The sequence below is a fragment of the Spermophilus citellus genome, assembly GCF_964194105.1.
Source record: "Spermophilus citellus genome assembly, chromosome: 5".
NCBI classification, from domain to species: Eukaryota; Metazoa; Chordata; class Mammalia; order Rodentia; family Sciuridae; genus Spermophilus; species Spermophilus citellus.
In genome coordinates, this window is record NC_138186.1 from 9,416,435 (window position 1) to 9,440,211 (window position 23,777).

Sequence of the window (23,777 nt, forward strand, 5' to 3'; positions counted from 1 at the left end):
CCTAATTGTGACTCCCATGGGAAGGCATGGGCCAGGCAGGGTGAACAGGCTTAGGGTGGGTCGGTGTGAATAATTTTGGTGGATTCTGGCATAGGATCTGTCCTGGTTATCTGGGAGCCAGCCTTGTGGTGACTATTGAAGGCAGACAGAGGCCTTGAACCAACATAGGAGGAGATGGGAGTGTGGGCTTTGTATTGATTGGTATGCGTAAGAAAGGTGCGCTCTCAGGTGAGTTGTTTTCCATCTCTAGGAATTAGCTAGTCCTAGGAGAGATGGATCCTGCCAGCAAGACCCTAAGATGTCAAAGCATCAGAAAGTGAAAGGGATTGTTAATACAGTCTGAGAAGTTAGAACTGTCCCTGGTGCCCTCCTGGGCTTGTGGTAAAGTCAGATGCAACCTAATCCAAGGCATGCCAAACACTGGGGGTGTGATTAACTCTGCATTTCCAAGGGCTCCTTCACTCTGCCCTTTCCAGGGTGCATTTGTTCCACAGCCTACTGTTTATATGAGCAGCAGGTTCAAGTCCAAGTTCACAGGCTTGTCCTCAGCTGGGTGCTTCCCTGCCTGTGGGGCCCTCCTTCTCTGGGTATGTTCTCTAAGGACCTAAAAACACTCAAATGTGGCAGAGCCCACGTCAGGTATGAGACGAAAATGGCCATGGGATAACTGATAGATTGATTTGTTTTTTATTTTCTTTGAATATCCCAACTAACAGTTTGAATTGCTTAGAGCACCTTTAAAAGATCAAATAAAGATCATTTCCCAAAATGTTTTCAGAACTGCTCATTAATGACCAGGGGCCCTGAGATACTTTTTTATGCGGAGATGTCACTGTAGGTTGACAGTCATTGGTGAAACCCAAGAAAGATTTCTCAAAAGTTCTGATTTTTAAAAAAAGCCAAATATCAAGATTGTTTTAAAATGGCATAATTATTCAGAACTCACTAACCATCTGTAGTTGCTGCTCAGAACTTTGCAAAATTAATGCCTCGATGATTTAAAAAACAAAACAAAACTACCTTCCATGTAATGTCGAAGCTCTGCTTTCTTTTCTTTCCCATGACCTGATCACTGAGTCTCTTTGCTGACAGCCAAGGTGCAAATCAGCAGGTAGGCTTGTCAGGGATCATCCACAATCTGCAGGGCAGCCCCCGTGCTGCTGTGCTACATGCCAGAGAGGGATTCTGGAAAGCAAGGCAAGAGAACTATGGTCTGCTAAAGAGGAGGCTTGGCTTCAGGCCTTGGGAAAACAGTGCAAGGCCCAAGCACTGCCGGCCCAGCCATGTGTCATCTTCTCCAGCAGCCTATCAGAGACGGGCTGACGTCATGGGAGCTCAAACACTCCACCAGCTGTGTTTGCCATGAGGAGCAGGTTCAGCTTCAGAGTAAGAGACGGGAAAGGCGAGAAGGGACGGGACAGGGAACTGAGGTCCCACCTCGGGGAGGTTCCCAGGGCTTCAGGCTGCATATCCCCAAGGGCTTTTCTCCCTAGCCTGAGGGATGTCCAGGTCTTCTCAATATGGCTCACACACCCCCAGGGAAATGTAGATGTGCACATTGAATGTCAGGAAGCTGTGGAAGAAGACGTTGTTTTCTACAGGACGCGTGGCTTTGTGATCCAAGCATGTGGTGTGGCGAGGCAGGCAGAGCACCAGGAGCGAGGCCGGGGGTTTGTGTGGACCAGCTGCCTCACCTCTCCCAGATGATGGCAACTGCTCCCATCTCTACTAAAGGAAAGTGATTCCTTACTAAGATGATCTCTTGGGGCCAGGACTAGTGGCACATGACGAGTGGCTATTAATTTTTTTTTTTTGTACTGGGGATTGAACCCAGGGGTGCTTAACCCCTGAGCCATATCCCCGGGCCTTTTTTGTATTTTATTTGGAGACAGTGTCTCCCTGAGTTACTTAGGGCCTCTCCAAATTGCTGAGGCTGGCTTTGAACTCACGATCCTCCTGCCTCAGCCTCTCGAGCCTCTGGGATTACAGGCATATGCCACTACGCCCAGCTTGGCTATTACTTTTAAGGAACTGAATTCCTAATTACTCCTGTGGCAAGATGTCTCTAGCATCATCTCTGGCTGATGCTCTAACAAGGCAGCAAAGGAGAACCATGTTTTCACATACCTGTCGCTGGTGCCTGTGACTTCACCGTACCTAGCACACTACTGCCATGCACAGACGAGGCATGATGCTATGGAAGAAGTAAAGGAGCTTTGGGTGTTCTTTATCACTGTGTGTACCCAGTGAGCCTCCATCAGCTGGGGGACAGGTGACACATGCTACCACAGGTGGGACAGAGTTTCTCCACCTGCCATCCCTTGGTTATGCTTGAGAGCCCCATGGGACAACAGATTGCTTCCCTTGGGCCTCACTCCCAAATATAACCTGCTCGGTATTCTCCAAATGTGAGGACCTGTCTGTGGCGAGTCCTAGGTGGGACTCCCGGGCTGTGGCATCCGCGAGGGCACTACAACATGTTCTTGGGTAGGAAACAAGTTAGCTGCTGAGAAAAATGCAGGACTGTCTCCACTGGGACTCACTGCAACATGAGTTTCCCTTTCCTGCTTCAACTCAGGGGCTGTTGGCCCTGAATAGAGAGTTTTGCTTGTGAGAAGTAAATATAAGACCTTGTACTCTGAATAGAGTTCATGGAAGGAGAGACAATCTCTGGAAGCCTAGTAAGATGTCTGAACTTTGCCAGCAAATACCTTAAGGTACTTTTCCTTGCCTGAATCCTCTTACTGCCTTCCATGCATGACCAAGAAGACCTGGAATTCCCGTTTCTGCCAGGCCTGCTGAAGGACTACCTGCCATTCTGTGTGAGCATACGGGATGTGCTTTCCTGAGCATGATTTGGACGTCAGGGATGGATCCGTAAGAGCACCGCGAAGATATAAGGGGCTTACCAGTTCCACTTTTGCAGAGATTGTTAGCCATGTGCCCACTGGCAGAGCCCCAGCCCAGGACAGCCCCAGCCAGCAAACAGAGTTCCATCTTACGAACACCCTGCCCGCTGTCTCATGCTCCCTGGGTTCTGCTCTTCTGAGGAGTACCCGGGATTCGCCCCATGGACTTGTAGTAAAATTGATTTGTAAAGCACTCTGGGCTGACACTTCTCTTTGGCCGATGATTTCCTAAACGCCGAGCTCCGTGTGCCATTAGAGCTGTCTCTCACTTCCTGGATCCTGCCGAGGTGACTGCTTCCCTTGCCTCCTTGGTGGCTGCTTAATATTCAGTGCCATTTTCTTGCCCTGCCTTCCTGGTGTGGGCGTGTGTGCCCGCTCCTGCAGTGTGTTATAATGATGTGCTTACCCCACGTCTACCGGTGGCTTTGCTTTCATTCCACTATTTTTTAGTTTGACTGCTGGGGCTCTGAGTCATGGTGGCAGCGTTATGCATTGAATGGATTAGCTGCAGCCTAAAAATAGCAAGGCACTCATGCGAGCAGCAAATAAGCCCAGAGAGTCGTCTCTCAGCAGCCAAGGCAACCTCCTTGCCAACATTTACCATGCAGGGCTTGGCGGAAACATATCCTAATACATCAAAAAATAGATATTTGGTCACTGCCCTGAATGCTGGGCCTATGCCCCAATCTTAAGTCATAAAAGGTCATAAAAGTCCTATCAGTTCTAATAATGAAAAGAGAATCAATCTCTCTCTCTCTCTCTCTCTCTCTCTCTCTCTCTCTCTCTCTCTCTCTCTCTCTCTCACACTCACTCACACACACACACACACACATACACATTAGGCATATCAGCATGCACCTACAGTCCCAGCTACTCTGGAGGCTGAGGCAGGGGGATCCCTTGAGCCCAAGGGTTTGGGACCAGCCCGGGCAATCAATGTAGCAAGATTCCAACTCAGAAAAAGAAAAAGGAAGAAGAAAAATGCTCTTCTTTAATCTTTGTGTAACATAAGTGCCCCCAGATGGGTGATCTTTTATGTATTATTGAGGCATGTGGCCACAGACGGTTATGGTTTATAGCTTTCTAAAAAAAATTAAGACTTTATTGTTTTAAGCTGCTTTAGGTGTATGAAACATGGCACAGAAAGTAGAGTTCCCCCAATGCAGTGTCTTCTATTATTAAAATCCTGCACGTCTGTTACGATTGATGAACCAGTATTGATACATTATCATTAACTAAATCCCACGGTTTCCACTAGGGTGTGTCTGTTGAGCATTCTGTGATTTTGTAGCCAGCATTACGGTATTATTCAGAGTAGGGTCACCAACCTAAAAACCCTCGAAGCTTTAAGTGTTCTCCCCCTTTCCAACTCTTTGCCTCAAACCCCTGGCAGCCACCAATCTTTTTACCTTTTTCTGGAGTGTCAGAGGGCTGCAGCGTTTTTGGATGCAGTGTTTTGGGACTGGCTTCTTGCACTTAGCAATATGTATTTCTGGTTCTTTGTCTTTGTGGCTTAGGCAGTGTGCATCTGTTTTTGGCTGAGTATTTTGTCACCATTCTTTAAGGCACACAGTTTAAGACCCTAAGAGACGAGTGTTTGCAGGAAGGAATGTGCAATCCATGCAGAGCCTCATGCCACCATGCCAGAGCTGTTGTGGTTGCTGGGTAGATATTTTGTCCTTCCTGGCCAGCCCTGAACTGAGCCTCTTAATGGGATCTTCCCACTGGAAAGTTCTGCAAGCCAGGCAACAGTGTGAGAAGACCCCAGCTCGAAGTTGGGAACTTGTGTTTGGAGGCGTCTCTGTGCCGTGGGGGGGGTGAGGGGTGTTCCTGAGCCATTCTGCAATGCTCCATTGAAGGCTGAGTCAGGCTCAGCGTTAACATGATGGAATGTTTTAAATAGAATACTCACAGATATTCTTACACTGAACCGAAGAGTTTTGACTATTTTATTAATGATTTTTAAACATTGAAGTAAATGGTCTCTTGCTTTCCCCTCTAGTCATCGCTAAGAGGTTTTTCTGTTTCCCTCACGTTGAGAACAGAGTCATGCAAACTGTTCAAGAAAAAAGCACATTGGCTTCTCTCTACAGGTAACACAGGATCCAGAATCTCACTTGTAGACAAAGTTAAGGATTTCCAATCTAGTAATTTCACAAAAAAAGCAAAACATATTCATTAAAAACCCAGCATCTGAGAAATTGCATTGTTCCCAGCTCCAGGCAGAGTTTGTATGTTTGGGATGGTGTCATGCAAAAAAAAAAAAAAAAAAAAAAAAAAAAAAAAAAAGTTTTTTAAAGCAGATGCCCTTCTCGGTTGTGAAAACAGGGATTCTTGCGAAGGAAGAGGAGACTCATCTAAACAACAGACGTCTTGTTTTCCTTTATCCTGTTTTTGGTGAAATGTACATATGTGTATATAGACAGAGCACCAATCTAAGTAAAATATACACCCAAACAGCGTAAATATGTGCATACGCATAGAGTGCTTAGATGCCGTAATTGACTAAGTAGTTAAGGGAATTATATTGAGCTTTCACATAGAAGAACTAAAAACAATCTTAAAAGCTGGTCATTAGCCAGGGTAGGACGATGTCGAATACATCATTATCAGCCCAGAAATGAGGCTGTGTTGCCTCTCTGTCTAGAGGTAGTCGTTTTAGTGGAGCAGATGAGGGGAGGAGGGAGGCAGGTGTCTCATCAGAGCGGTGATGAGGGGTCCCAACAGGGCCAGGAGGGTGGGAAAGGGCAGAGCTGGATGGCAGGAGATCTGCCCCTAAAAATGAGAGGTGGTAGCCACAAGGTGTCCAGAGACAAAAGGCAGGGGAGTTTCAAGCTGACAAAGGACAAAAGCTCTACCTGCTCACGTTTGATCTTGCAGATTACTTTAAGTGTTTGGATGCATTTATGGAATGAAAAGATGGTCTGTGGTGACTGCCAGGGGTCCCCTAATTGGCTCTGGTTGTTCATGGTCCTGCGCCCATTGATTTATTTTCCTTGTCGTTTAATCAGAGGCCATCCTGGAAAATGTGTGGCACCCTGATGAGAACATAAAATGAACTAATGATGATCAGCTGAAGGAGCTGGAGTGGACAGGAGTAACCTGAGTTTGATTTTGTGAAATCATGAGTGCAGCAGTATCTGGTGGAGAAACGCTAAGCCAGACAGCTATGGCTCAACCCAGGATGAGCCAGTCCTTCCCATTCCTCTGGAGGGCACCAGCTCTTTCCTTGGAGAGGGCCTTAAGGCTGGGGTGTTGGCTGGTTTTTTAAAAAGGGGAAGAAAAAAAAATGGGGGGGTGGGGGCGGCGGCAGAGCCTCTTGGTTGACTCAACATTGCCCTCTGCTGGCCAGTTGTGCCATTGCAGTGATTTTCTATCCGGAAGGCAAACTTGAATGGTATCCTGATTCTGGGGATAGAACAGTGGGTCTAGGGGAGGAGAGAACCAGACACGTGAGTAAATACAAACACAAGGCATCAAAAGTTCTATTGAAAAAATAAAGTATTATGAAAAAATATAAGGAAACTAAGGTTGGAAGGAAAGTTGTTCCATGATGTGGTCAGCCAGGGAAGGTGCTCTATCTGGGAAGAAGGGGGGGGGGGCATTGACTTAGGGGGCAGAAAGGTTCCCCGGAAGAGGGCACGGACTTGAAGGGCATGTTTCTTGGCAGTTGAAGGACCAGCAAGGAGAGACCAGTTTACTACAACATGTGAGGACGGGCTTGTTCTGGAAATTTTTTTTACCAAGTAATATGCAGGCCTGAGCAGGAGAGTGGTGGTAGGTAGTGACAAACGGTGTATTAGGAAGAGAAACCGATAGGATCAGCCAATGATTCGGATGCATGTGGTATGATAGAGCAGAAGATACTGAACAATTTGAAAAATCAGTGGAGATGGGGAAGAACCCTCCAGGGCATGTTGGGAGGTCTGCTTCCTCAGTTCAGGTTAGAACTGCTGGGTAGACATCCAAGTGGACCTCATGAGATGACAGCCAACACCCAAGTACACCCTTGTGAAGTTGCTGGGTATTTTGTGGTCCTGGGGATTGAACCCAGAGCCTCACACATGCAAGGCAAATGCTCTGCCACTGAGCTACATCCCCAGCCTTATGAAGTTACTTGTTTTGCATGTATAGATCTGTCTCATGGAAGGTAAGAAATTGTGTCCTAAATAGTAGTGGGATTTCTTCATTAACTTTTAATGATCCCCACCTCACCACATACCCTGGCATTGAAAGCAGACTGCCAATTAAGCTTTAAGAATCTTATGTCTAGCCGGGCACAGTGGCGCACACCTGTAATCCCAGCAGCTCCGGAGGCTGAGGCAATTTAGCAAGGTGCCAAGCAACTCGGTGAGACCCTATCTCCAAATAAAATACAAAATAGGGCTGGGGGTGTGCCTCAGTGGTTGAGTGCTCCTGAGTTGAATCCCCAGTACCAAAAAAAAAAAAATACTTATGTCTATATGACAAACTAATTACAAAATAAGATTTGTTGTAAGTACTTATTTGAGATAGGTGCCACCAGATTTTTTAAAACTTTCACCAACGATGGGGGGAATACTTTTTACAATTCACAAAGATTCAGACAAAAAAGTCACATTATTTAGATAGTTTTTCAGCTAGGAGAAAAACAGTGTTTTCCTGAGCCATCCAATCAAACTGCCTACAATGATCAGTCATTGGAATAATCCTGCTCTTAACTTGGATTGTACACAGCCCACTGAACTTATCTGCTGATACCCTCTGACACCTTTCCCAGGATAACACAGGAGGCAAAGCCAGAATTTAAGCAGAAGGGACCAGAGACAAGCTCAACGTGATAAAGGTTAAAATAAATTCCATTAATATCGACTCCTTTTAGAATTCATTTCAAATATTGCTCCCTCCCCCCGACTATTATGTTTCCTTCATGAATTTTTTTCAGTAGACCGTTCTAGTTGTGGACCACACTGCAGAGTTTAATTTTAAGGCCTGTCTTTGGAGTTTTGATGAGGGAATAAGAAAGACTTCTAAAATGCCCCAAAACATTATTATATCTTTCATGGTAAACATACACATCGATATCATAGCTTTTAAGCCAGTCAATTATGGAGACTGTTGTAAAGGCCCTGGAGACATTTCCTCTAAGTCTACAGATATTTTGGTAACAAGTGAAACATATAGATTTATCTGTGTGTCTACAGTAGATGTTATTGTTAGAAAATGAGCACTGGCTGTTCCGAGAAGCATACATGAGCCGGTGTACACACCAAGGACCTGCCCATCCGTAGGTGTCGGGTTGTCTGCCAGCAAAGAGGCAGTATGTCCAAGAACCAGGAAGCAATAGTGAGTGGTGCAGGGCCAAAAAGAGGCATCCATGTTTGGAAATAGGACTCTGGCATCAAAATATCACATTGCCTTCAACTGACATTAGGTAGAAGTGAGCAGATGGTATGTCTGGTAGATTCTTAGGAGACATTGACACCTGAGAACTTTGTTTTGGAAATGCAGCTAAATAATCCCCATTTGAAATAGGATTTTGTTCCTTCTACACATCTTATGTTATTAGTGGCTCTAAGAAGTTAGGGAGAAGATATTTGGAGTCCCCTCCAGCATGATCTTCCCACTTCAAACTCAGTGGAAAGTTTTGACACTGTAACTGGTAACTGTGTTTCACATGTACATATGCAAATGCAGGATGAGTATCTGTAATGTGATAATTGAAATTTTGGGACCACCAGACATTTTGGTTAAGAGCTAATCAACCAGTTTGTGTACATGTGCAATATGAATGTGGTTTTGAAACTGAACATCAGCCTTGTCAGATACACACATAGGATGACTTGAATTGTAGCTATGAGACACCATATCACAATTTTAGGTACCATGAAATAAGCCTGTGAGCTCACACCATTGAATCCTACTTATTTCAAGTCAGATTCACTGCTATTGGGGGTAATGAGAATGTTAAGTCATCCCTTTGGTATTCTGAAATGTCTTTGTTTGCAGGGTATAGAAGTCAGGAGGCACAGGAAAAAGAAGGTTGGTTTGGGGGCCAAAGGACTGTGATTAAATCCCATCCCATCAGCTAATAGCTATGACATTAGGCAAGTTATTTAATGTCTCTGAAACTATTAATAAAATTGGAATAACAATACCTATCTCACTAATAAATTATGAGCAGTAAACAAAATACTTTTTAAAACAAATTTGTCCCCTGAGTGTTTGGCAAAGAGTAGGCATTAGAAAGAATTTAACTATCTTTACAAGATTAAAAGGGCCCAGAATAATACATTTCCCCCAAATAACATGCACATGTGTATGAGCTCCTGTTAATAGTAGAAGGACTTCTATGGAAATCCACCACAGTTGTCTCTTCTAGAAACACAGCTGTAGACCTAATAGCCTGTCATTCAAAGAGTTTATCTGGGAGGATGTAACTCAGTGATAGATCTTGTGCTTAGCATGCACAAGGTCCGGGGTTCCATCCTAGAGCCACACACACACTTAAAAAAAAAACACACACAAATAGTGTATGTATCTATAACTAGCTTTGATTGAGTTATCAAGGAAGATTAAGAAGATTAAGTTCTACTTTTCTAAAGCCACAGTCCATATACATTATATGGAAATTGACTAATTTTAAGAGAGTTTTTTAAATTTCAATTATTTGTTTCTGTTTGTATGCATGTATACAAAATTCAATAGAAAGTTTGTATTCATTTTGATTTACCCACACACCTACCATTTACTTTGTTCTTCATTCTTCCCCAAATCTACAAACTTTTATCCAGATTCAGGTTTTTTTCCTACCTAAAGAATACTCTTTAGTATTTTCTGTAGTATAGACTCATTGGCAGTTAATTATTTTAGTTTGCCAAAAAAAAGTGTATTTATATTGTTTCGATTTTTGAAGGATTTGTTCTCTCCTTGTAGAATTTCTAATTGGCGATTTTTCTTTAGTACTTTAAAGGTATTTTGTAGTCTTCTGGATAACATTATTTTTGTTGACATAAACTGAGTTTAATTGTTGCTTATTTGGAGGTAACATTTATTTTGTTCTGGAGACTTTGGAGATGATGTGTCTTTAGTTTAAGGACAGCCTACCTAGGTGAGAATTTCTTTTTATTTTTCTTTCTTTGAGGTCAATCCTTCTTGAATCCATGACCTATTGTTTCTCATTTGCTTCTGGAAATTCTTAATCATCATCTCAGGTATTATATCTGTCCCATTCTTTCTCTTCCCTACTCCTAGGATTCAAGTTATTATTAGACCTTCTTGAATCTCTCTTTTCTGTATTAACCATCTTTTTGTATCTGCATTTTATTCTAGGTGGTTTTTTAAATTTATTTTTTAGTTGGACACAAGGCCTTTATTTTATTTATTTATTTATTTATTTATTTATTTATTTATTTATTTATTTATTTGGTGCTGAGGATCAAACCCAAGGCCTTGCATGTGCTAGGTGAGCACTCTACCCCTCTGAGCCACAACCCCAGCTGTTTTATTCTCTATAGTTTCTTCTAAAGCTCTTACTAGAATCCAGTTCACTAATCTTCTCTTCAGCTGTGTCTATTTCATTTTAAAATGCATTGCATTCTTAAGGGGAGGGGGTATTGTTTGAATTTGAGAATTTCCATGGATCTTATAAAAATAGATTCTAATTCTCCACCGTCGTCCTCAAGCTCACCTTTAATCTTAAATATTGTAAGCATAGTCATTTTTAAAGTCTATATCTGATGACTCTATTTCAGAAGCTCCTATGAGTCTGATTTTTTTATTGTCTGCTCTCCTTATTGGTTTTCATATTATCTGATCTTGCTTTCCCCCATCCCCAACTTTTTACAAAATTTGTCAAATCACTTGCAGAAATAATCTAAGACCTTAATCTAATTTTAGGGACTGAAATGATTCAGATCTGAGCTTTAGGACTTGAAAGGCCTGTCTGCTTCTTGGTCATCATTCCTTCTAAGGTGTGATGCTCTATGGCCACCACCAAGTAGTGGGGTTTACCAAGAGCCCTCTCCCTTGAGGTACCCTGAACTCCTTTCCCTGCCACTCTCGCTTTTGAGATTATCAGAAGCCCACTTGGTTTCACAACTGCTCTGCCTTGCACTGTATAAAACAGGCCCCCAAACAGGGTTCTGGGTTGTCAGCATTTCTTGATCTGACTCAGTAAGTAATTCTTTACTCTCATTTTCTGTCCAGTGCCATACTTAAAAAAAAAAAAAAAAAATTGGTTTTTTTTTGTGGTGGTTTTTGTGTGTGTATGTGCAATTTTTTTTCAAATTTGTCTTTAACAGGAAGGTTGATTCAAACCATCTAGTCTTCTCCATCTATAAGGACCATTGAAAATTTGCTTTTTAAACTATTTAATTTTATCTTCTTTTGAAAATAAAGTTGAAGACATAAAATGCCCAGGAGAATTAAATTGTTAAAAATCTGAAGTGCATCTCATTCTAACGCAGTGACAGCAGTGAGACTGTGGCCAGTTCACTTTCCCCTTCTGTCCTTTGTACACAGAGCCCTACTCCGGGGTCTCTCTTCTTTACTGCCATGTCTCTACCCTCACTGTTTTGTAAGCCTCAGCCCAGCATCTTCTCATCCAGTGAAACTTCCTTAGGCGCCACTTCTCCTAGACTGGTGTGTGTCTTTCTCGTTTCAGTGACTCCACACAGCTCTGTCACCCCACCACCACGTTGATTGGCAGTTATTGATCATGTGTTTCTTGGGCGCACTTGGTTGTGATCTCCTTTGGGACTGGAACTGTCTTCCTGTGGTCTCCTCAGCATGGTGGCTGACACAATGGCACAGAGAAGGGGCAGCTGTGGATGGGATACTGGGATTCTGATATTTGCTTTTAAAACCAACACAGACTGGTCTGGTCTAGGTGCCTAGGGCATGAACTGAAGGATGGACTGTGCCCTTGGGTGTCCTTCCAAACCCTAACCAACCTTCGGATCCTGGGAAACCCTTCCCTAGTCATTCAAGCCCTTACTGACAATTCTGAAATTTCTAGAGCACATACTCATTTACCCAGTAAATATTTGTTTTGTTCCAGCCACATGCAAAGTCCCCTTCAAGGGGCTGGGGTACAGTGATAAACACGGTGCCTTCACTCGGATCTATATTAAACTAAGTCTTTTTTTTTTCCATTCAGCCTGTGTGTGCACATGTGTTAACCAAAACGGAAAATCATTCTCATGATCCCTTCCTCTCCCCTCTCTCTGTCTCTCCCTGTCTCTGCAGGTCAGCGTTGAGGTTTTGGTAGAGTACCCTTTTTTTGTGTTTGGACAGGGCTGGTCATCCTGCTGCCCAGAGAGAACCAGCCAGCTCTTTGATTTGCCGTGTTCCAAACTCTCTGTTGGGGATGTCTGCATCTCGCTGACCCTCAAGAACCTGAAGAACGGCTCTGTTAAAAAGGGCCAGCCCGTGGATCCTGCCAGCGTCCTGCTGAAGCACTCAAAGACGGACAGCCTGGCGGGCAGTAGACACAGGTATGCCGAGCAGGAGAATGGAATCAATCAGGGAAGTGCCCAGATGCTCTCTGAGAATGGTGAACTGAAGTTTCCAGAAAAAATAGGATTGCCTGCAGCACCCTTCCTCACCAAAATAGAACCCAGCAAGCCCACAGCCACGAGGAAGAGGAGGTGGTCAGCTCCGGAGACCCGCAAACTGGAGAAGCCCGAAGAGGAGCCACCTTTGACTCTTCCCAAGCCCTCTCTCATCCCTCAGGAGGTTAAGATCTGCATCGAGGGCCGGTCTAACCTGGGCAAGTAGAGGCCGATTGGGGAAGGAAATGTCTCTCCCTAACCATCCGTATCCAGATTACTGTACTGTAGGCTAAGAACACAGTATTTACATGTTATCCTCTTACTTTAGGTTTCTGTTCTAACCTTGTCATTAGAGTTACAGCAGGTGTGTCACGGGAGACTGGTGCATTTGCTTTGTCTGAGAGTGTCTGTCGGGGAGCAGGCGGGTGGAGGGGGGGGGGGTCAGAGCAGTGACAATCCAGGCTCCAGGCATCCTGGGTGGAAACGAATGTGGCTTCACCAGCGTCCGCCTTCTCCAGTGGCACCGAGGCATCCAATGGGCACGGATTCCCTCTCGTTTCAAGAGAGAGTTCCACGGGAAGGGACCTGTCAGGGTGCAGGGTGCGTGCCTGTGGGGGTGCATGCCTGTGGGGTGCACAGGTGCGGCGGTAGAGAGTGGGCGTCTCTTTTTCTCTGCCTCTCGCTGTCAGCATGGGAATGGGGGTCCCCAGCAGTGTCCTCCTAGGGTTCCCTGTGTGCAAAATCCTCATCAGGAACCCAGCTTCAGGGTATCTTAGGGAGACATCAGATGGCAGATAGAAAGCTGACAGTTTCAAAGAACATTCTTCTCTCCAACCTATTTTACAATAAAAGCAACTTTTAATCATATAGATATATATTTCCCCCTATGGGGCCTGACTGCACTGATATATATAAAAATATATATATTTTGTTTTTAAAAGAGCAACTGCCACACGTGGGATTTCCTTTCTGCTTTACAAGTGCAGTGATGTCACCAGGGTGTCACCGTGGGCAGGGAAGCCCCTGCTCAGGTCGCTCCATCAGGGTGGGTGGGAGCTGGTTTCTGAGCAGTGTTAGGACAACCAATCAGGTTATCGCATTGACTCAGCTCCCAAGAGGTGGCTGCAAACTGCCCTCCAGCGAGAGCAATGAGGCTCTCCCAGTTGAGTTTGCAAAATCTTTTGTCTTTTAACTCTAGTACTGTTTATAGTTCATCACTATGGACAACCCGGGTGCCACTTTTTTCAGATTCCAGTGGGATACAAGGAATGAGATTTGGAAGATGAGCAAATATTACTATCTCTAGGCACTTAAAATGCTGTTCACACTTTACTACCAAGCATCTTGGTCTGTCATTTAATGAGTACTGTATCTCACTTAAAACTCTTTGGGAAGAGGGAAAAAAAAAAAGAAAAAACTAAGTTGCTTGCTTTCTTTTCTTTTTTTTTCCCCCCAACACTGTAACTGCATTTCAACTCTGCAGAGTTGCTCACGAGCAAGATACTGAAAGTTTCAATGTGGTTTAAAGGGATGAATGTGAATTATGAACTAGTATGTGACCATAAATGACCACCAAGTACTACCTGACAGGAGACACTTGCCACTTTGATGTTGGAGAAGGAATTCAAGGCATATGCAGAGTTGGCAGAGAAACTGAGAGAGAAGGGATGGAGAAAAGAATACTCATTCTTGTCCAGTGTTTTTAAGATGAACTTTTAAAGAACCTTGCGATTTGCACATCTTGAGTTTATAATTTGTGTGATATTCCTGCAGTTTTTATCCAATAACATTGTGGGAAAGGTTTGGGGGACGGAACGAGCATAAATAAATGTAGCAAAATTACTTTCTAACCTGCCTAAACGCTAGGCCATTTTATAAGGTTATGTTCCTTTCAAAAATTCATTTTGGTCTTTCTACCACATCTGTCATGAAAAGCCAGGTCTTAGCAGGACAACTCTGAGAATTTTCTTCAGATTCATTGAGAGAGTTTTCCATAAAGACATTTATATATGTGAGCAAGTTTTTTTTTTAAAAAAAAAAAAAGAAAATTACTTTATTATTGTTATTAATGTTACTTTCAGAATGACTTTTTTTTTCTATTTGAAATCAAATCAAGATTTAATGTTTGGTACAAACCCAGAAAGGATATTTCATAAAGTTTAAACCTTTCATTCCCAGAGATCTGAATCATCATTTGTGGGTTTCAAGTGCATCCTAACGTGCTTTACAAAGCAACAACAACAAAAAAAAAATGTTTTATAAGTAGGGAGAAGTTTTTAAATATTCTTACTTGGATGGCTGCAGCTAAACAAATATACTTATTAGATTTTTCTTTTTCCAGTGAAAGTAGTACTTCTTCCACTTCACAAATTAAAAAAAAAAAAAAAATCCTAACATCAACCCACAGGTTAGCTGTCTAGTATTCATTTACATTTAGCTCTCAGCAGGACTAATGATTTTTATAAACCAGTTTCTGGGGTGTACCAAAAACATTTAAATAGGTTTAGAAATAGCTAAACTCCTTCCTTGACTTGTCTTGAAACTTCATTACCCTCTCAGCATGCTAGCGAAGCTAGGTGGGCTCTCTGCAGTCCTCCTGCTTAGTTAGTGCTGTTTTTCTTAAACGTTTCTGTTCAGAGAACTTGCTTAATCTTCCATATATTCTGCTCAGGGCACTTGCAATTATTAGGTTTGGGTTTTCTTTTTTTTTTTTTTTTTTTAACCTTGAATGGTGAGAGGAACACGGGGCTGCCCCACGGACATTGTTCTCATTCATACCACTATTTACAACAGCTCACGTGGGCTCAGAAAAACACACCCCACCTTCCGGGCCCGCTTTGCGAATGGAACTGACCGCATCCACTCAACCAACACTAAAACGGGAAAAAAAACACATTTGGTTCTAAGCAATAGGAGCACCATCGCGATTCCGTGGTCCTCCCCTGGGTTCCCATCGCATCCTCTTGCTCTCTTAGCATGTGCAATACTTTCTGTGCCAACAGAGTCTGACCTGTGTGCTTTCTAGTTAAAGCGCATTTCCTTTTGGCTTTTTTTCCCTGTGTGGTTGGTGGATCTTCCCCATTCTGGCCAGAGAAGGGCTGGAGGGAAGGAACCAGAACGGGGAGCCCTCCCGCCTTACCCCTGCTGTGGATGCTGAGTGCTTGGGCGGGCGGGGAGCCTGCAGGAGCCCCTCGTGTCTGTCACCATGTCACACAGAGAGCCAGCCCAGGAGATCTGGGGGAAGAGCTTCAGTCCCCCCATCACCCCGTGAAATAGTGAATGGAATGGAGGAAGGAGGCAGATCACGTCCAAGACGCACCCTGGAGCCACACAGGCTGGAGTCACCCATTTTCCATGGCCATTTCTGCCAACAGGCAGGCCCCTCCTGGGGGTTCTGTGTCCTTGAGACCTGGAGCCCTGGCTCTGAGCATGGGCAGCAAGCGTGGTGGCCCTTGGTGCATCGTGCATGCCATCCGAGCGTGCCGGCCAGTGGCTGTGGAGGGGACCACCTGCCAACCTGGTCACTGCTCTCTTGTGGCAGCTTTCCTCAAGTAGGAAGAACACGCAGAAGACAGGAGCCTCCTCTGGTTTGCAGACAGGCGAGTCTGGAGCAGCCTGTCGCCGCTTCTGTGTAGCAAACCTAACAATGACAGGGGTAGAAACTCTTCGGTGCCGGTCAGTGTACGAGGATCAGCCACGTGCCTCTGTACTGTCCTCTTGGCAATATTTACCAACAGCCGTCTTTTTTTCCTCTTTCTTTCCCGTTTTCCATTTTTTAAAACTAGATAACAGCAGGCCTTTTACGTTTACAACTGAACACAATCACCAAGAAATTAGGGCGAAAAGAAATAATAATAATAATAATACTATTAATAAGAAACCAACAAACAAGAACCTCTCTTTATAGGGAATTTCTCAATATATAAAAATGACTGTTCCTTTAGAATGTTGAACTTGGGAATCATTTCAGTTTGTCTGGGCCACATGGCGGGCAGAGGGGGAGGGAGGGGTACAGAGACGGCCACCACTTACCTCAAACCTTTAAAAAAAAGTAGAAATACAAACTGCATTTCATTGGGACTTTGGGGATGGTTTTTGACGTCGGTCAAGTTTTTGTTCTCCCCGGTTCGTCTGGTCTGGGATGATATGATTTATTTCCCCCCCTGTGGCAGTGATGGTGGCTGATCCCATTCAGTGAACTGTGACCCTGTGTGTTTTCTGTTCGGTGAGTGTGTCGGGTCCCCCCCTCCCTCTCCCCTAAAGGAACTCTGCGGAACTTTCACACCTCTTACTCAGGGACGGGGCTGGTGTGTGTGGAACACTGAGGTCCAGCAGCGGCACTTTGCTGCTCTGGAGTAGGGTTGTGCAACTTCCAGGAACGTTTGGGTTTCCTGCATCGTGTGATCACTCCTTAGATCCTGCATAGACTGCAATAGAATGCTGCATGTTCAAGACGAACAGTAGCTCCTGGTATTCATAAAAATCCACTCTTTGCACATAGTTTGAAACCTTACTGAAATAAGTTGCCAAAATTTATTTTTGTTATTGTAGCTTTGGATTCACTTTTGGTTTTTTTTTTTTTTTTAAGGAAACAATTGACAATACCCTTTTAACATCTGTGACTACTAAGGAAACCTATTTCTTTCATAGAGAAAAAAAAAATCTGAGATGCTTTTGAAGACACTAATGCTATGCTATTTCAGACATGGGTGAGGAAGCAGAGCTCTGGGGACAGAAAACCGGGCTTCGTGAGCCGCGCTGGTTGTCATGGATACTGTTTCCTGAATCACGAGCCGCTCAACGAACTGGCCCGGTCTCTCCTGAAACCCTTGGCACTTCCGATTTCCTAGTCACCCTCGATAAATCCAGGTGAAAACAGGGCCGGAGGTCTCCCTGGCCCAATCCAGTTTCTTCAGTGAATGAAAGAGAATTACACTTTTTGGTTGTTTTTAAAGTGGAGTGGAGGCCGTTGCTTCTACATTTTGTGTTTTTAACCCAGAATTTCTGAAATAGAGAATTTAAGAACACATCAAGTAATAAAAATACAGAGAACATAACTTTTTATAAAGCACACGCGTATGGTGTATTGTGATGGGTTGGTTTCCTCTCTTTTCCACGGACAGTGTTGTGTTTCTGTTCATAAGGAAACTCCAAACAACTTGCACACCTCTACTCCGGAGCTGAGATTTCTTTTACATAAATGACCTCGCTTCAAATATGTTACCTTACTGATAGGATCTTTTCTTGTAGCACTATACCTTGTGGGAATTTTTTTTTCCTTTAATGTACACCTAATTTGAGAAGCTGAAGAAAAATAAAAAAATTAAGCACTCACTTTGAGGAGTACAGGTAATGTTTTTAAATAAAATTGCACAAAAGAAAAATGAATGTCGAGATGATTCATTCAGTGTTTGAAAGATGTGATCTGTTGAAACAGTGAGTTTCATACTTGTTTGTAAAAACGGAGAAGAAAAAGCGGAGAAAGGTTGAAAGTTACATGTTTGGACTTTTTTTTTTTTTGTATATAGAAATTTGTCATGTCTAAATGATCAGATTTGTATGGTTGTGGCCTGAAAGAATTACTACGTCATAGGCTCTTAAACGACACCTATGCTTCCTGTGATGTGTTTGTTACATAGCCCTCGGCCGAGGGAGAGAAACTCTGCGTACCGCTGTTTGAGAATACTGTTCATTCCTGGCTGAAAGTACTTCTCAGAGCTCCCTTTTTAGTCTAAACTCTTCTAAGCCACTTGCAACTACTTTTTCTTCAGAGATGATGTTTTTGACATGTTCAGCACTTCCTGTTCCTATAAACCCAAAGAATATATTCCTGAACATGAAGTGTTTCCAAAAGGGATCCTAGCTACCAATAAAACAGGACTCATTCTGAGGACAAAATTATATATATATATATATATATATATATATATAAAAAATTTTTAAAAAAAGGTTAGCCTTCTTGTCCCTTACACACACACACACACACACACACACACATTTAAATGGAGGGTAAAATATGAATTTTAATGTATATGCCTCATTTTACTTTTAGATTCATTTTGATTTTTCTTTAATAGAGGCCAAAAACAAATGTAGAGGGATTTCTCAGAAGTCATATTTCTGTCCCCAAATCAAACTAGACAGCTGTGGGGATATTAAATGTACCCAGCTGTAGTTCTTAAATTCAGAATCCCAGCCTGTCCCTGATAATTCAGTGCAACTGTCTGCACAGCTGACATGCACATGTACAGGGTGGGAGGGACCCACAGCTTCCCTTTCTCATGTCCCCACGGCTTGCATTACAAACGGTTCAGCTGTATTAAAAACTAAGTGCATTTGGCCAATAGGTGGTATCTCTACAATAACGGTCTCTAAGGATTCCCATAACTTTTCTTATCTGAAAGGACTCCAGTCTTCCACTGCAGATAAATTGGAGACTTCACCAACCCACGTTTTCTTTCCCTTTAGTTTGTCTGTCTGTGTGCTGTTTGGATGGTCGGTGACCTGTCTCCTTAACCGTGGCCAATCTGAAGGCCTGCGTGGGAAGAGTTGTTTACAGTAATTCTTAGCAAGATGACAAACATAGTGTCCTCCAGAACACCAGGTCCAGGTGACACTGGCTTAGAGCTGTTGTCTTTAAAGATCACTGAGAGGGCGGGTGCCTAGGTTTTTCTCTGGTTCTCACACAAACCCCCTACTCTCTCTAAGTTATTCTCTGGCTCAGGAGTGGGGTAAATTATTGAGTCAGTGAATCCTAAACTTGATACCTGTGCATCCAGGTGTGTGAATATTGCTCTTGTGGCCAGGATTCTTCCTCCCACTCTGCACTGCTCAACTGTAAACCCAATTAGTGTCAACAGAAAGGTTTCCATAGAGTCCTGTGTTTGCGGTGGCCTTTGGATAAGACAGAGTCCTCATTTCCAGCCAGTGGGGTGCTGACCCCAGAGCCATCTCTGAGATTAGTACCATTGGATGTTTAAACATTGGATAAGTACCCACCAAACTTCCAATTGTATGCCTCCCACCGGCCAAGGGAAAATAGACACCAAAACTTGGGTCGAGGGCATGACCAGAAAGAGCCAGCCAGTATGGAGAAGAACTAGGGAAGGAATGATGTTTTGCACCTTACTGAAAAGAAAATTTTAAGTGCATACATAGTTAAGAGCTTTTATTGTGACAGGAGAACTTTTTCCATATGCGTGCATACTCTCTGTAATTCCAGTGTAAAATATTGTACTTGCACTAGCTTTTTTAAAACAAATATTAAAAAAATGGAAGAATTCATATTCTATTTTCTAATCGTGGTGTGTCTATTTGTAGGATACACTCGAGTCTGTTTATTGAATTTTATGGTCCCTTTCTTTGATGGTGCTTGCAGGTTTTCTAGGTAGAAATTATTTCATTATTATAATAAAACAATGTTTGATTCAAAATTTGAACAAAATTGTTTTAAATAAATTGTCTGTATACCAGTACAAGTTTATTGTTTCAGTATACCCGTACTAATAAAATAACAGTGCCAATTGCAACTGAGTCTTTGCCTTCTGTGGGTAGTTCTTCCTTCTGCCACCAAGTGTCCCATGACTTCCCCCCGGGGGAGTTGGGGAGGTGTTGCTGAGTAGCCTGAGACTTGGTTTCCCTACTCATTTGGGGGAAGGAGGCCCTTGAGATGAGGTTCTGAGATAAGAGGTTGGCGTCCACTCATGATATCCTGGTTGGTTCAGATCCTGCTTGTGTCTGAATCCTGTTCACAGGTTTTGTTGGTAAACGTCTGGCAGCTTCCTGGGCTCGCATGGCATAATCAATGTGTTCTCTGCGGTTTTGCCGTAGCCCAGTTAGTGGTCTAAAGGTGGAAAGATCATCTGTGTTTCCTGCAGCTCCACAATGATTGTTGAGGAGCCCAGTGGGAAGAGGTCTCTGGGCACGAGGAGCTGCCCCGTGTCTGTCTCAAGTTTGCACGGGGTTGTCTGGGGAGGATGTGGCCTAAAGTCGTTTCTCAAGGACCTGAGACTTTCTTGGGGGGGGGGGTTGGAGAGGGGTCCCCACCCTACCTGTGGACATAGCTGTGACAGGTGTCCAGCCTTGTGGTTCCATGTTGCAGAAGAGAACTTGAGAGAAACCCAGGAGTCCTGGTGTGGTCTGGGAGGAATGGGACCCTCCTTCCTCTGTCACCTCTGCTGGGTTTGCTGGGGGCATCAGCTACCCTCTTAGGACTGGAGTCGAGGGCCTGACACTCTCATAGTGGGAAAGAACTGGCATGGAGCCAGCGGTGATGGGGGAGCCAGAGGGCCAGGCCAGGCGGCCCTTCAGTGGGGCCACTGTCCGGGCAGCTGTGCCGTACGTCGTGGGTGGGCCTGCTTCACTTTTCTTTGCTGCTAAGGGTCCTCACAGGTCTGGAGTCCGATGGCTGTGATATCCCCAGGGGTTCAAAGCACAGCTTCAAGGGCTGCCGTGGGGCAGTCCCTGAAACCATTTGAATCATGGTCCAGCCCAAGGTGAGTGCCAGGCTCACAGGCTGTGCACTAGGTGGCCGCCGGGCTGCACACTATGCCTCCATCCACATCCTAACTGATGCCTGGTCTCTGGGGCTCTCAGGTGGCGGGGCTCCTCCAGGGACAGAGATGAACTTGCTAAGGGGGATGGGATGCCAGTTCTTTTTATGGTGCCTCTTTCAATATGACCCTTTGCAAACTGTCATTACTTCCCAGAAGCTGGATTGCAAACCCCTGCCTTTGGTTGTGAGGATGAAGAACTCATCTTTCCACAAGATGGTAAAGCAGCGTGGATCGGGGCCATCCCGCTCCAGGGAACCAGTGTACTCTGAGAGCCAAACTTGAGAAAGGAGACCCTGGGTCACAACAGCAGGAGTTTGGTGAGGGTCACAGTCCTAGAGGAAGTCCCTATACTATGGCAGGTACTTTTAGTGGATTTGTGATTTTCTTTTCTTCACTTCTCTCCCTTATCTTGCAAGAGTCTCATTAAAACAAAGTTCAGGACTTGAGTGTGAAACACTCCTCCCACAGGGACGGCAGGAGGCTGACACTTCACCCAGACAGGCAGGAAGGAGGGGTGGGGGGCCATCGAGCCCCACCTTTTTCTCAACAGGAAACATCCTCTTGACCCTCAAACATTCTCCAAAACTGAGCCCCTCGTGTTTCTGCAGGTAAGAGCAGCTCGTGGACTTCAGGGTGGGGAGAGGGTCAGTTACTCTGGTCTTGGAAACGTGCCTTTAAAAACAAACGGGGCCTGTATTCTCCCAGTGTGACAGTGTGGCTGGCCTTGGACGCTTGATGGGCTCATCCTTATTCAGCAGCACAGAGTGCCCCCCCTCTACTCCAGGGACCTCCAGGGAGGTGGTTGCCTTTTCAAAGAAACTCTGCTCCTGCCTCATTAACACGGAAGTGTCACATCCTGGAGTGTATAAACCTGCCGGTCCTCAGGAGGCCCTGGGCCCTTCTGTCCAGACAAGATCGCTGTCACCAGCCAGCCAAACCCTCTATGGCAGAACCACGTGGTCCTTCCTCCTTGGGTAGGGCTCAGTCTCACATTTTAGAACAGTGCTTTTGAGGACGCTACTGAGCCAGGCCAGTTGCTCTTCCAAAAGGACTCTACCCGCTAATCTCTTTGAAGCTGGACCAGATGTTAAAGGTTATGTGTAGACTAATTTATAACCTCTTTGAGAAGGTCCAGCCTGACAAGTTGGGACTGAGAAGGGGAGGAAAAAGGATGGAGAAAAGGAAAAGGAAACCTGTTCAGGCCAGCTGCCTAGCAGCAGCTCCAACAGGTAGCCAGAGATGCCCCTTGGAAGGCTAGTATGAAGGAGATGTCGAGACACCGCCAAGCCCGTGAGCCCCTGCAGGGGACCAGACCTCATGTTCTCCAGCAGCCAAGAACAGGAGAGAGGGGTACTGGTTACTCTGACTCCAGCTCTGCTCTGCCCACCCCTCTCAAGGTACCTGGTATGGGCATAGCCAAGCGTGCCACTCATTAGGCTGGGTAGGCAGCCCCCCAAATCTCCAAGGATCCCTATATGGCTCCTGCAAAGGCAAACCCCAGCATTCAATCAAGTCTCAACAGCATTGTATTAAAATGATTTTTTTTTTCCAAAAAATGTGCAAGTTGTTGGATTGAACAATAAGGCTGTGCACCCTGGGCAGCTGGGATCTGACTGCTGGCCCAGCGGTGCCCTGCTTCTGGGCCCCAAGGCACAAGGGAGAGCCCCAAAGCCTTCAGGCAGGAGGGGGAGGAAGGACACAGAACACCACCATTCGGAGCAGCGAGAAGCTGGGAGAGGTGGGAGAAGCAGGTGGCACAGGGGCTTCTGCTCCAGCGGGATGTCACTCCATCTCTGCATTAACTGAACACTGTGTTGTGCTGTTGGGTCACCCGGATGAACGTCGCTCTCCTGCTGAGCTCTTTGAGTTTGGCGGCCCCCACATAGGTGCAGGTCGACCTCAGTCCCCCAAGAATATCCAGAATAGTGTTTTCCACACCCCCTTTGTAAGGCACTTCCACCGTCTTGCCTTCAGAGGCTCTGGAAGAGAAAGGAAACATTTCGTTGTCCTGGAGAGCCCATGCAGAACTGTTCCCAGCTGCAGCACTTTCAGCAGCCCTCCCCTCCCCTCCCCCTCCCCCATAACTGCCAAGCAGACCAGGACGGCACTGCCAGGGAGATGCAGCCCTCCCACCCCAAGGTCACCAGGAAGAAGTCTTGGCTGACATCACTTGGCACTGCAGACTCCCACGGTTCCACTTGGCAATGTTAGCAGCCTGCACTCTGCCCCACAGAAACCAACACCACCTCTCCATATGCACCAGCTTCCAAATGACCAAGTGCCCACACGCCCACGGGGGAAAAACCTGGTGGGTTACCTCTTGGAACATCCTCCTGCACCAACCCAGGGCTTTGCTCTACCTAGCACCAACTCAACGGTTGGACAGCCAGGAAGAGGAGATGGAAATGGACGAGGCAGGCCCTCCTAGGTCACATGGGAAGCTCCACCCATGCCAGAGCCCAGTCTGACAGCCCGTCTCCAGGGCACCCAGCACCAGCTCAGCTCCCTGAGCTCTTACAAGTCAGCACACCTCCTGCCAGGGCACGGCGGGTCCCAGCTAAGAACCAGCCTAGTGAGGTGGCTTCAGAGCTTCGGCCCCCATTGCTGACGTTTTCAGAGGAGTATTCAGACGCAAGTCTGGCAAGTGGCACCAACAGTGAGCAACACCTCACTGTCCCAGAACCCCTGTCCCTGCCTTCCTGAGGTCACCACCTAACTCAGCTTGATTTCACAAGTCAGAATGGTGACACAGTCCACCCCACTTGCAGGGGCATCTTGTG

At 45.2% G+C, this 23,777-nt stretch overlaps 2 protein-coding genes across 17 annotated transcripts in view; one reads left to right on the plus strand and one right to left on the minus strand.

The window, feature by feature from the left end:
- Positions 1 to 22,902, plus strand: part of ATXN1 (ataxin 1) — a 385,115-nt gene extending 362,213 nt beyond the window's left edge. For all 13 annotated transcript variants that reach the window (XM_081294749.1, XM_081294754.1, XM_081294744.1 and 10 more), the window contains one exon: positions 12,138 to 22,902. In XM_081294749.1, the coding sequence (XP_081150875.1) occupies positions 12,138 to 12,668 (531 nt within the window). In that variant the 3' untranslated portion in view covers positions 12,669 to 22,902. The remainder of the gene's footprint in view (positions 1 to 12,137) is intronic.
- GMPR (guanosine monophosphate reductase) overlaps positions 14,479 to 23,777 on the minus strand; it is a 46,303-nt gene continuing 37,004 nt past the window's right edge. For 2 of the 4 annotated variants that reach the window (XM_081294757.1, XM_081294758.1), the window contains one exon: positions 14,479 to 22,976. In XM_081294757.1, coding sequence (XP_081150883.1) covers positions 22,796 to 22,976 — 181 coding nt within the window. In that variant the 3' untranslated portion in view covers positions 14,479 to 22,795. The remainder of the gene's footprint in view (positions 22,977 to 23,777) is intronic. The other 2 variants (XM_081294759.1, XR_014022040.1) reach the window with 2 other exon arrangements.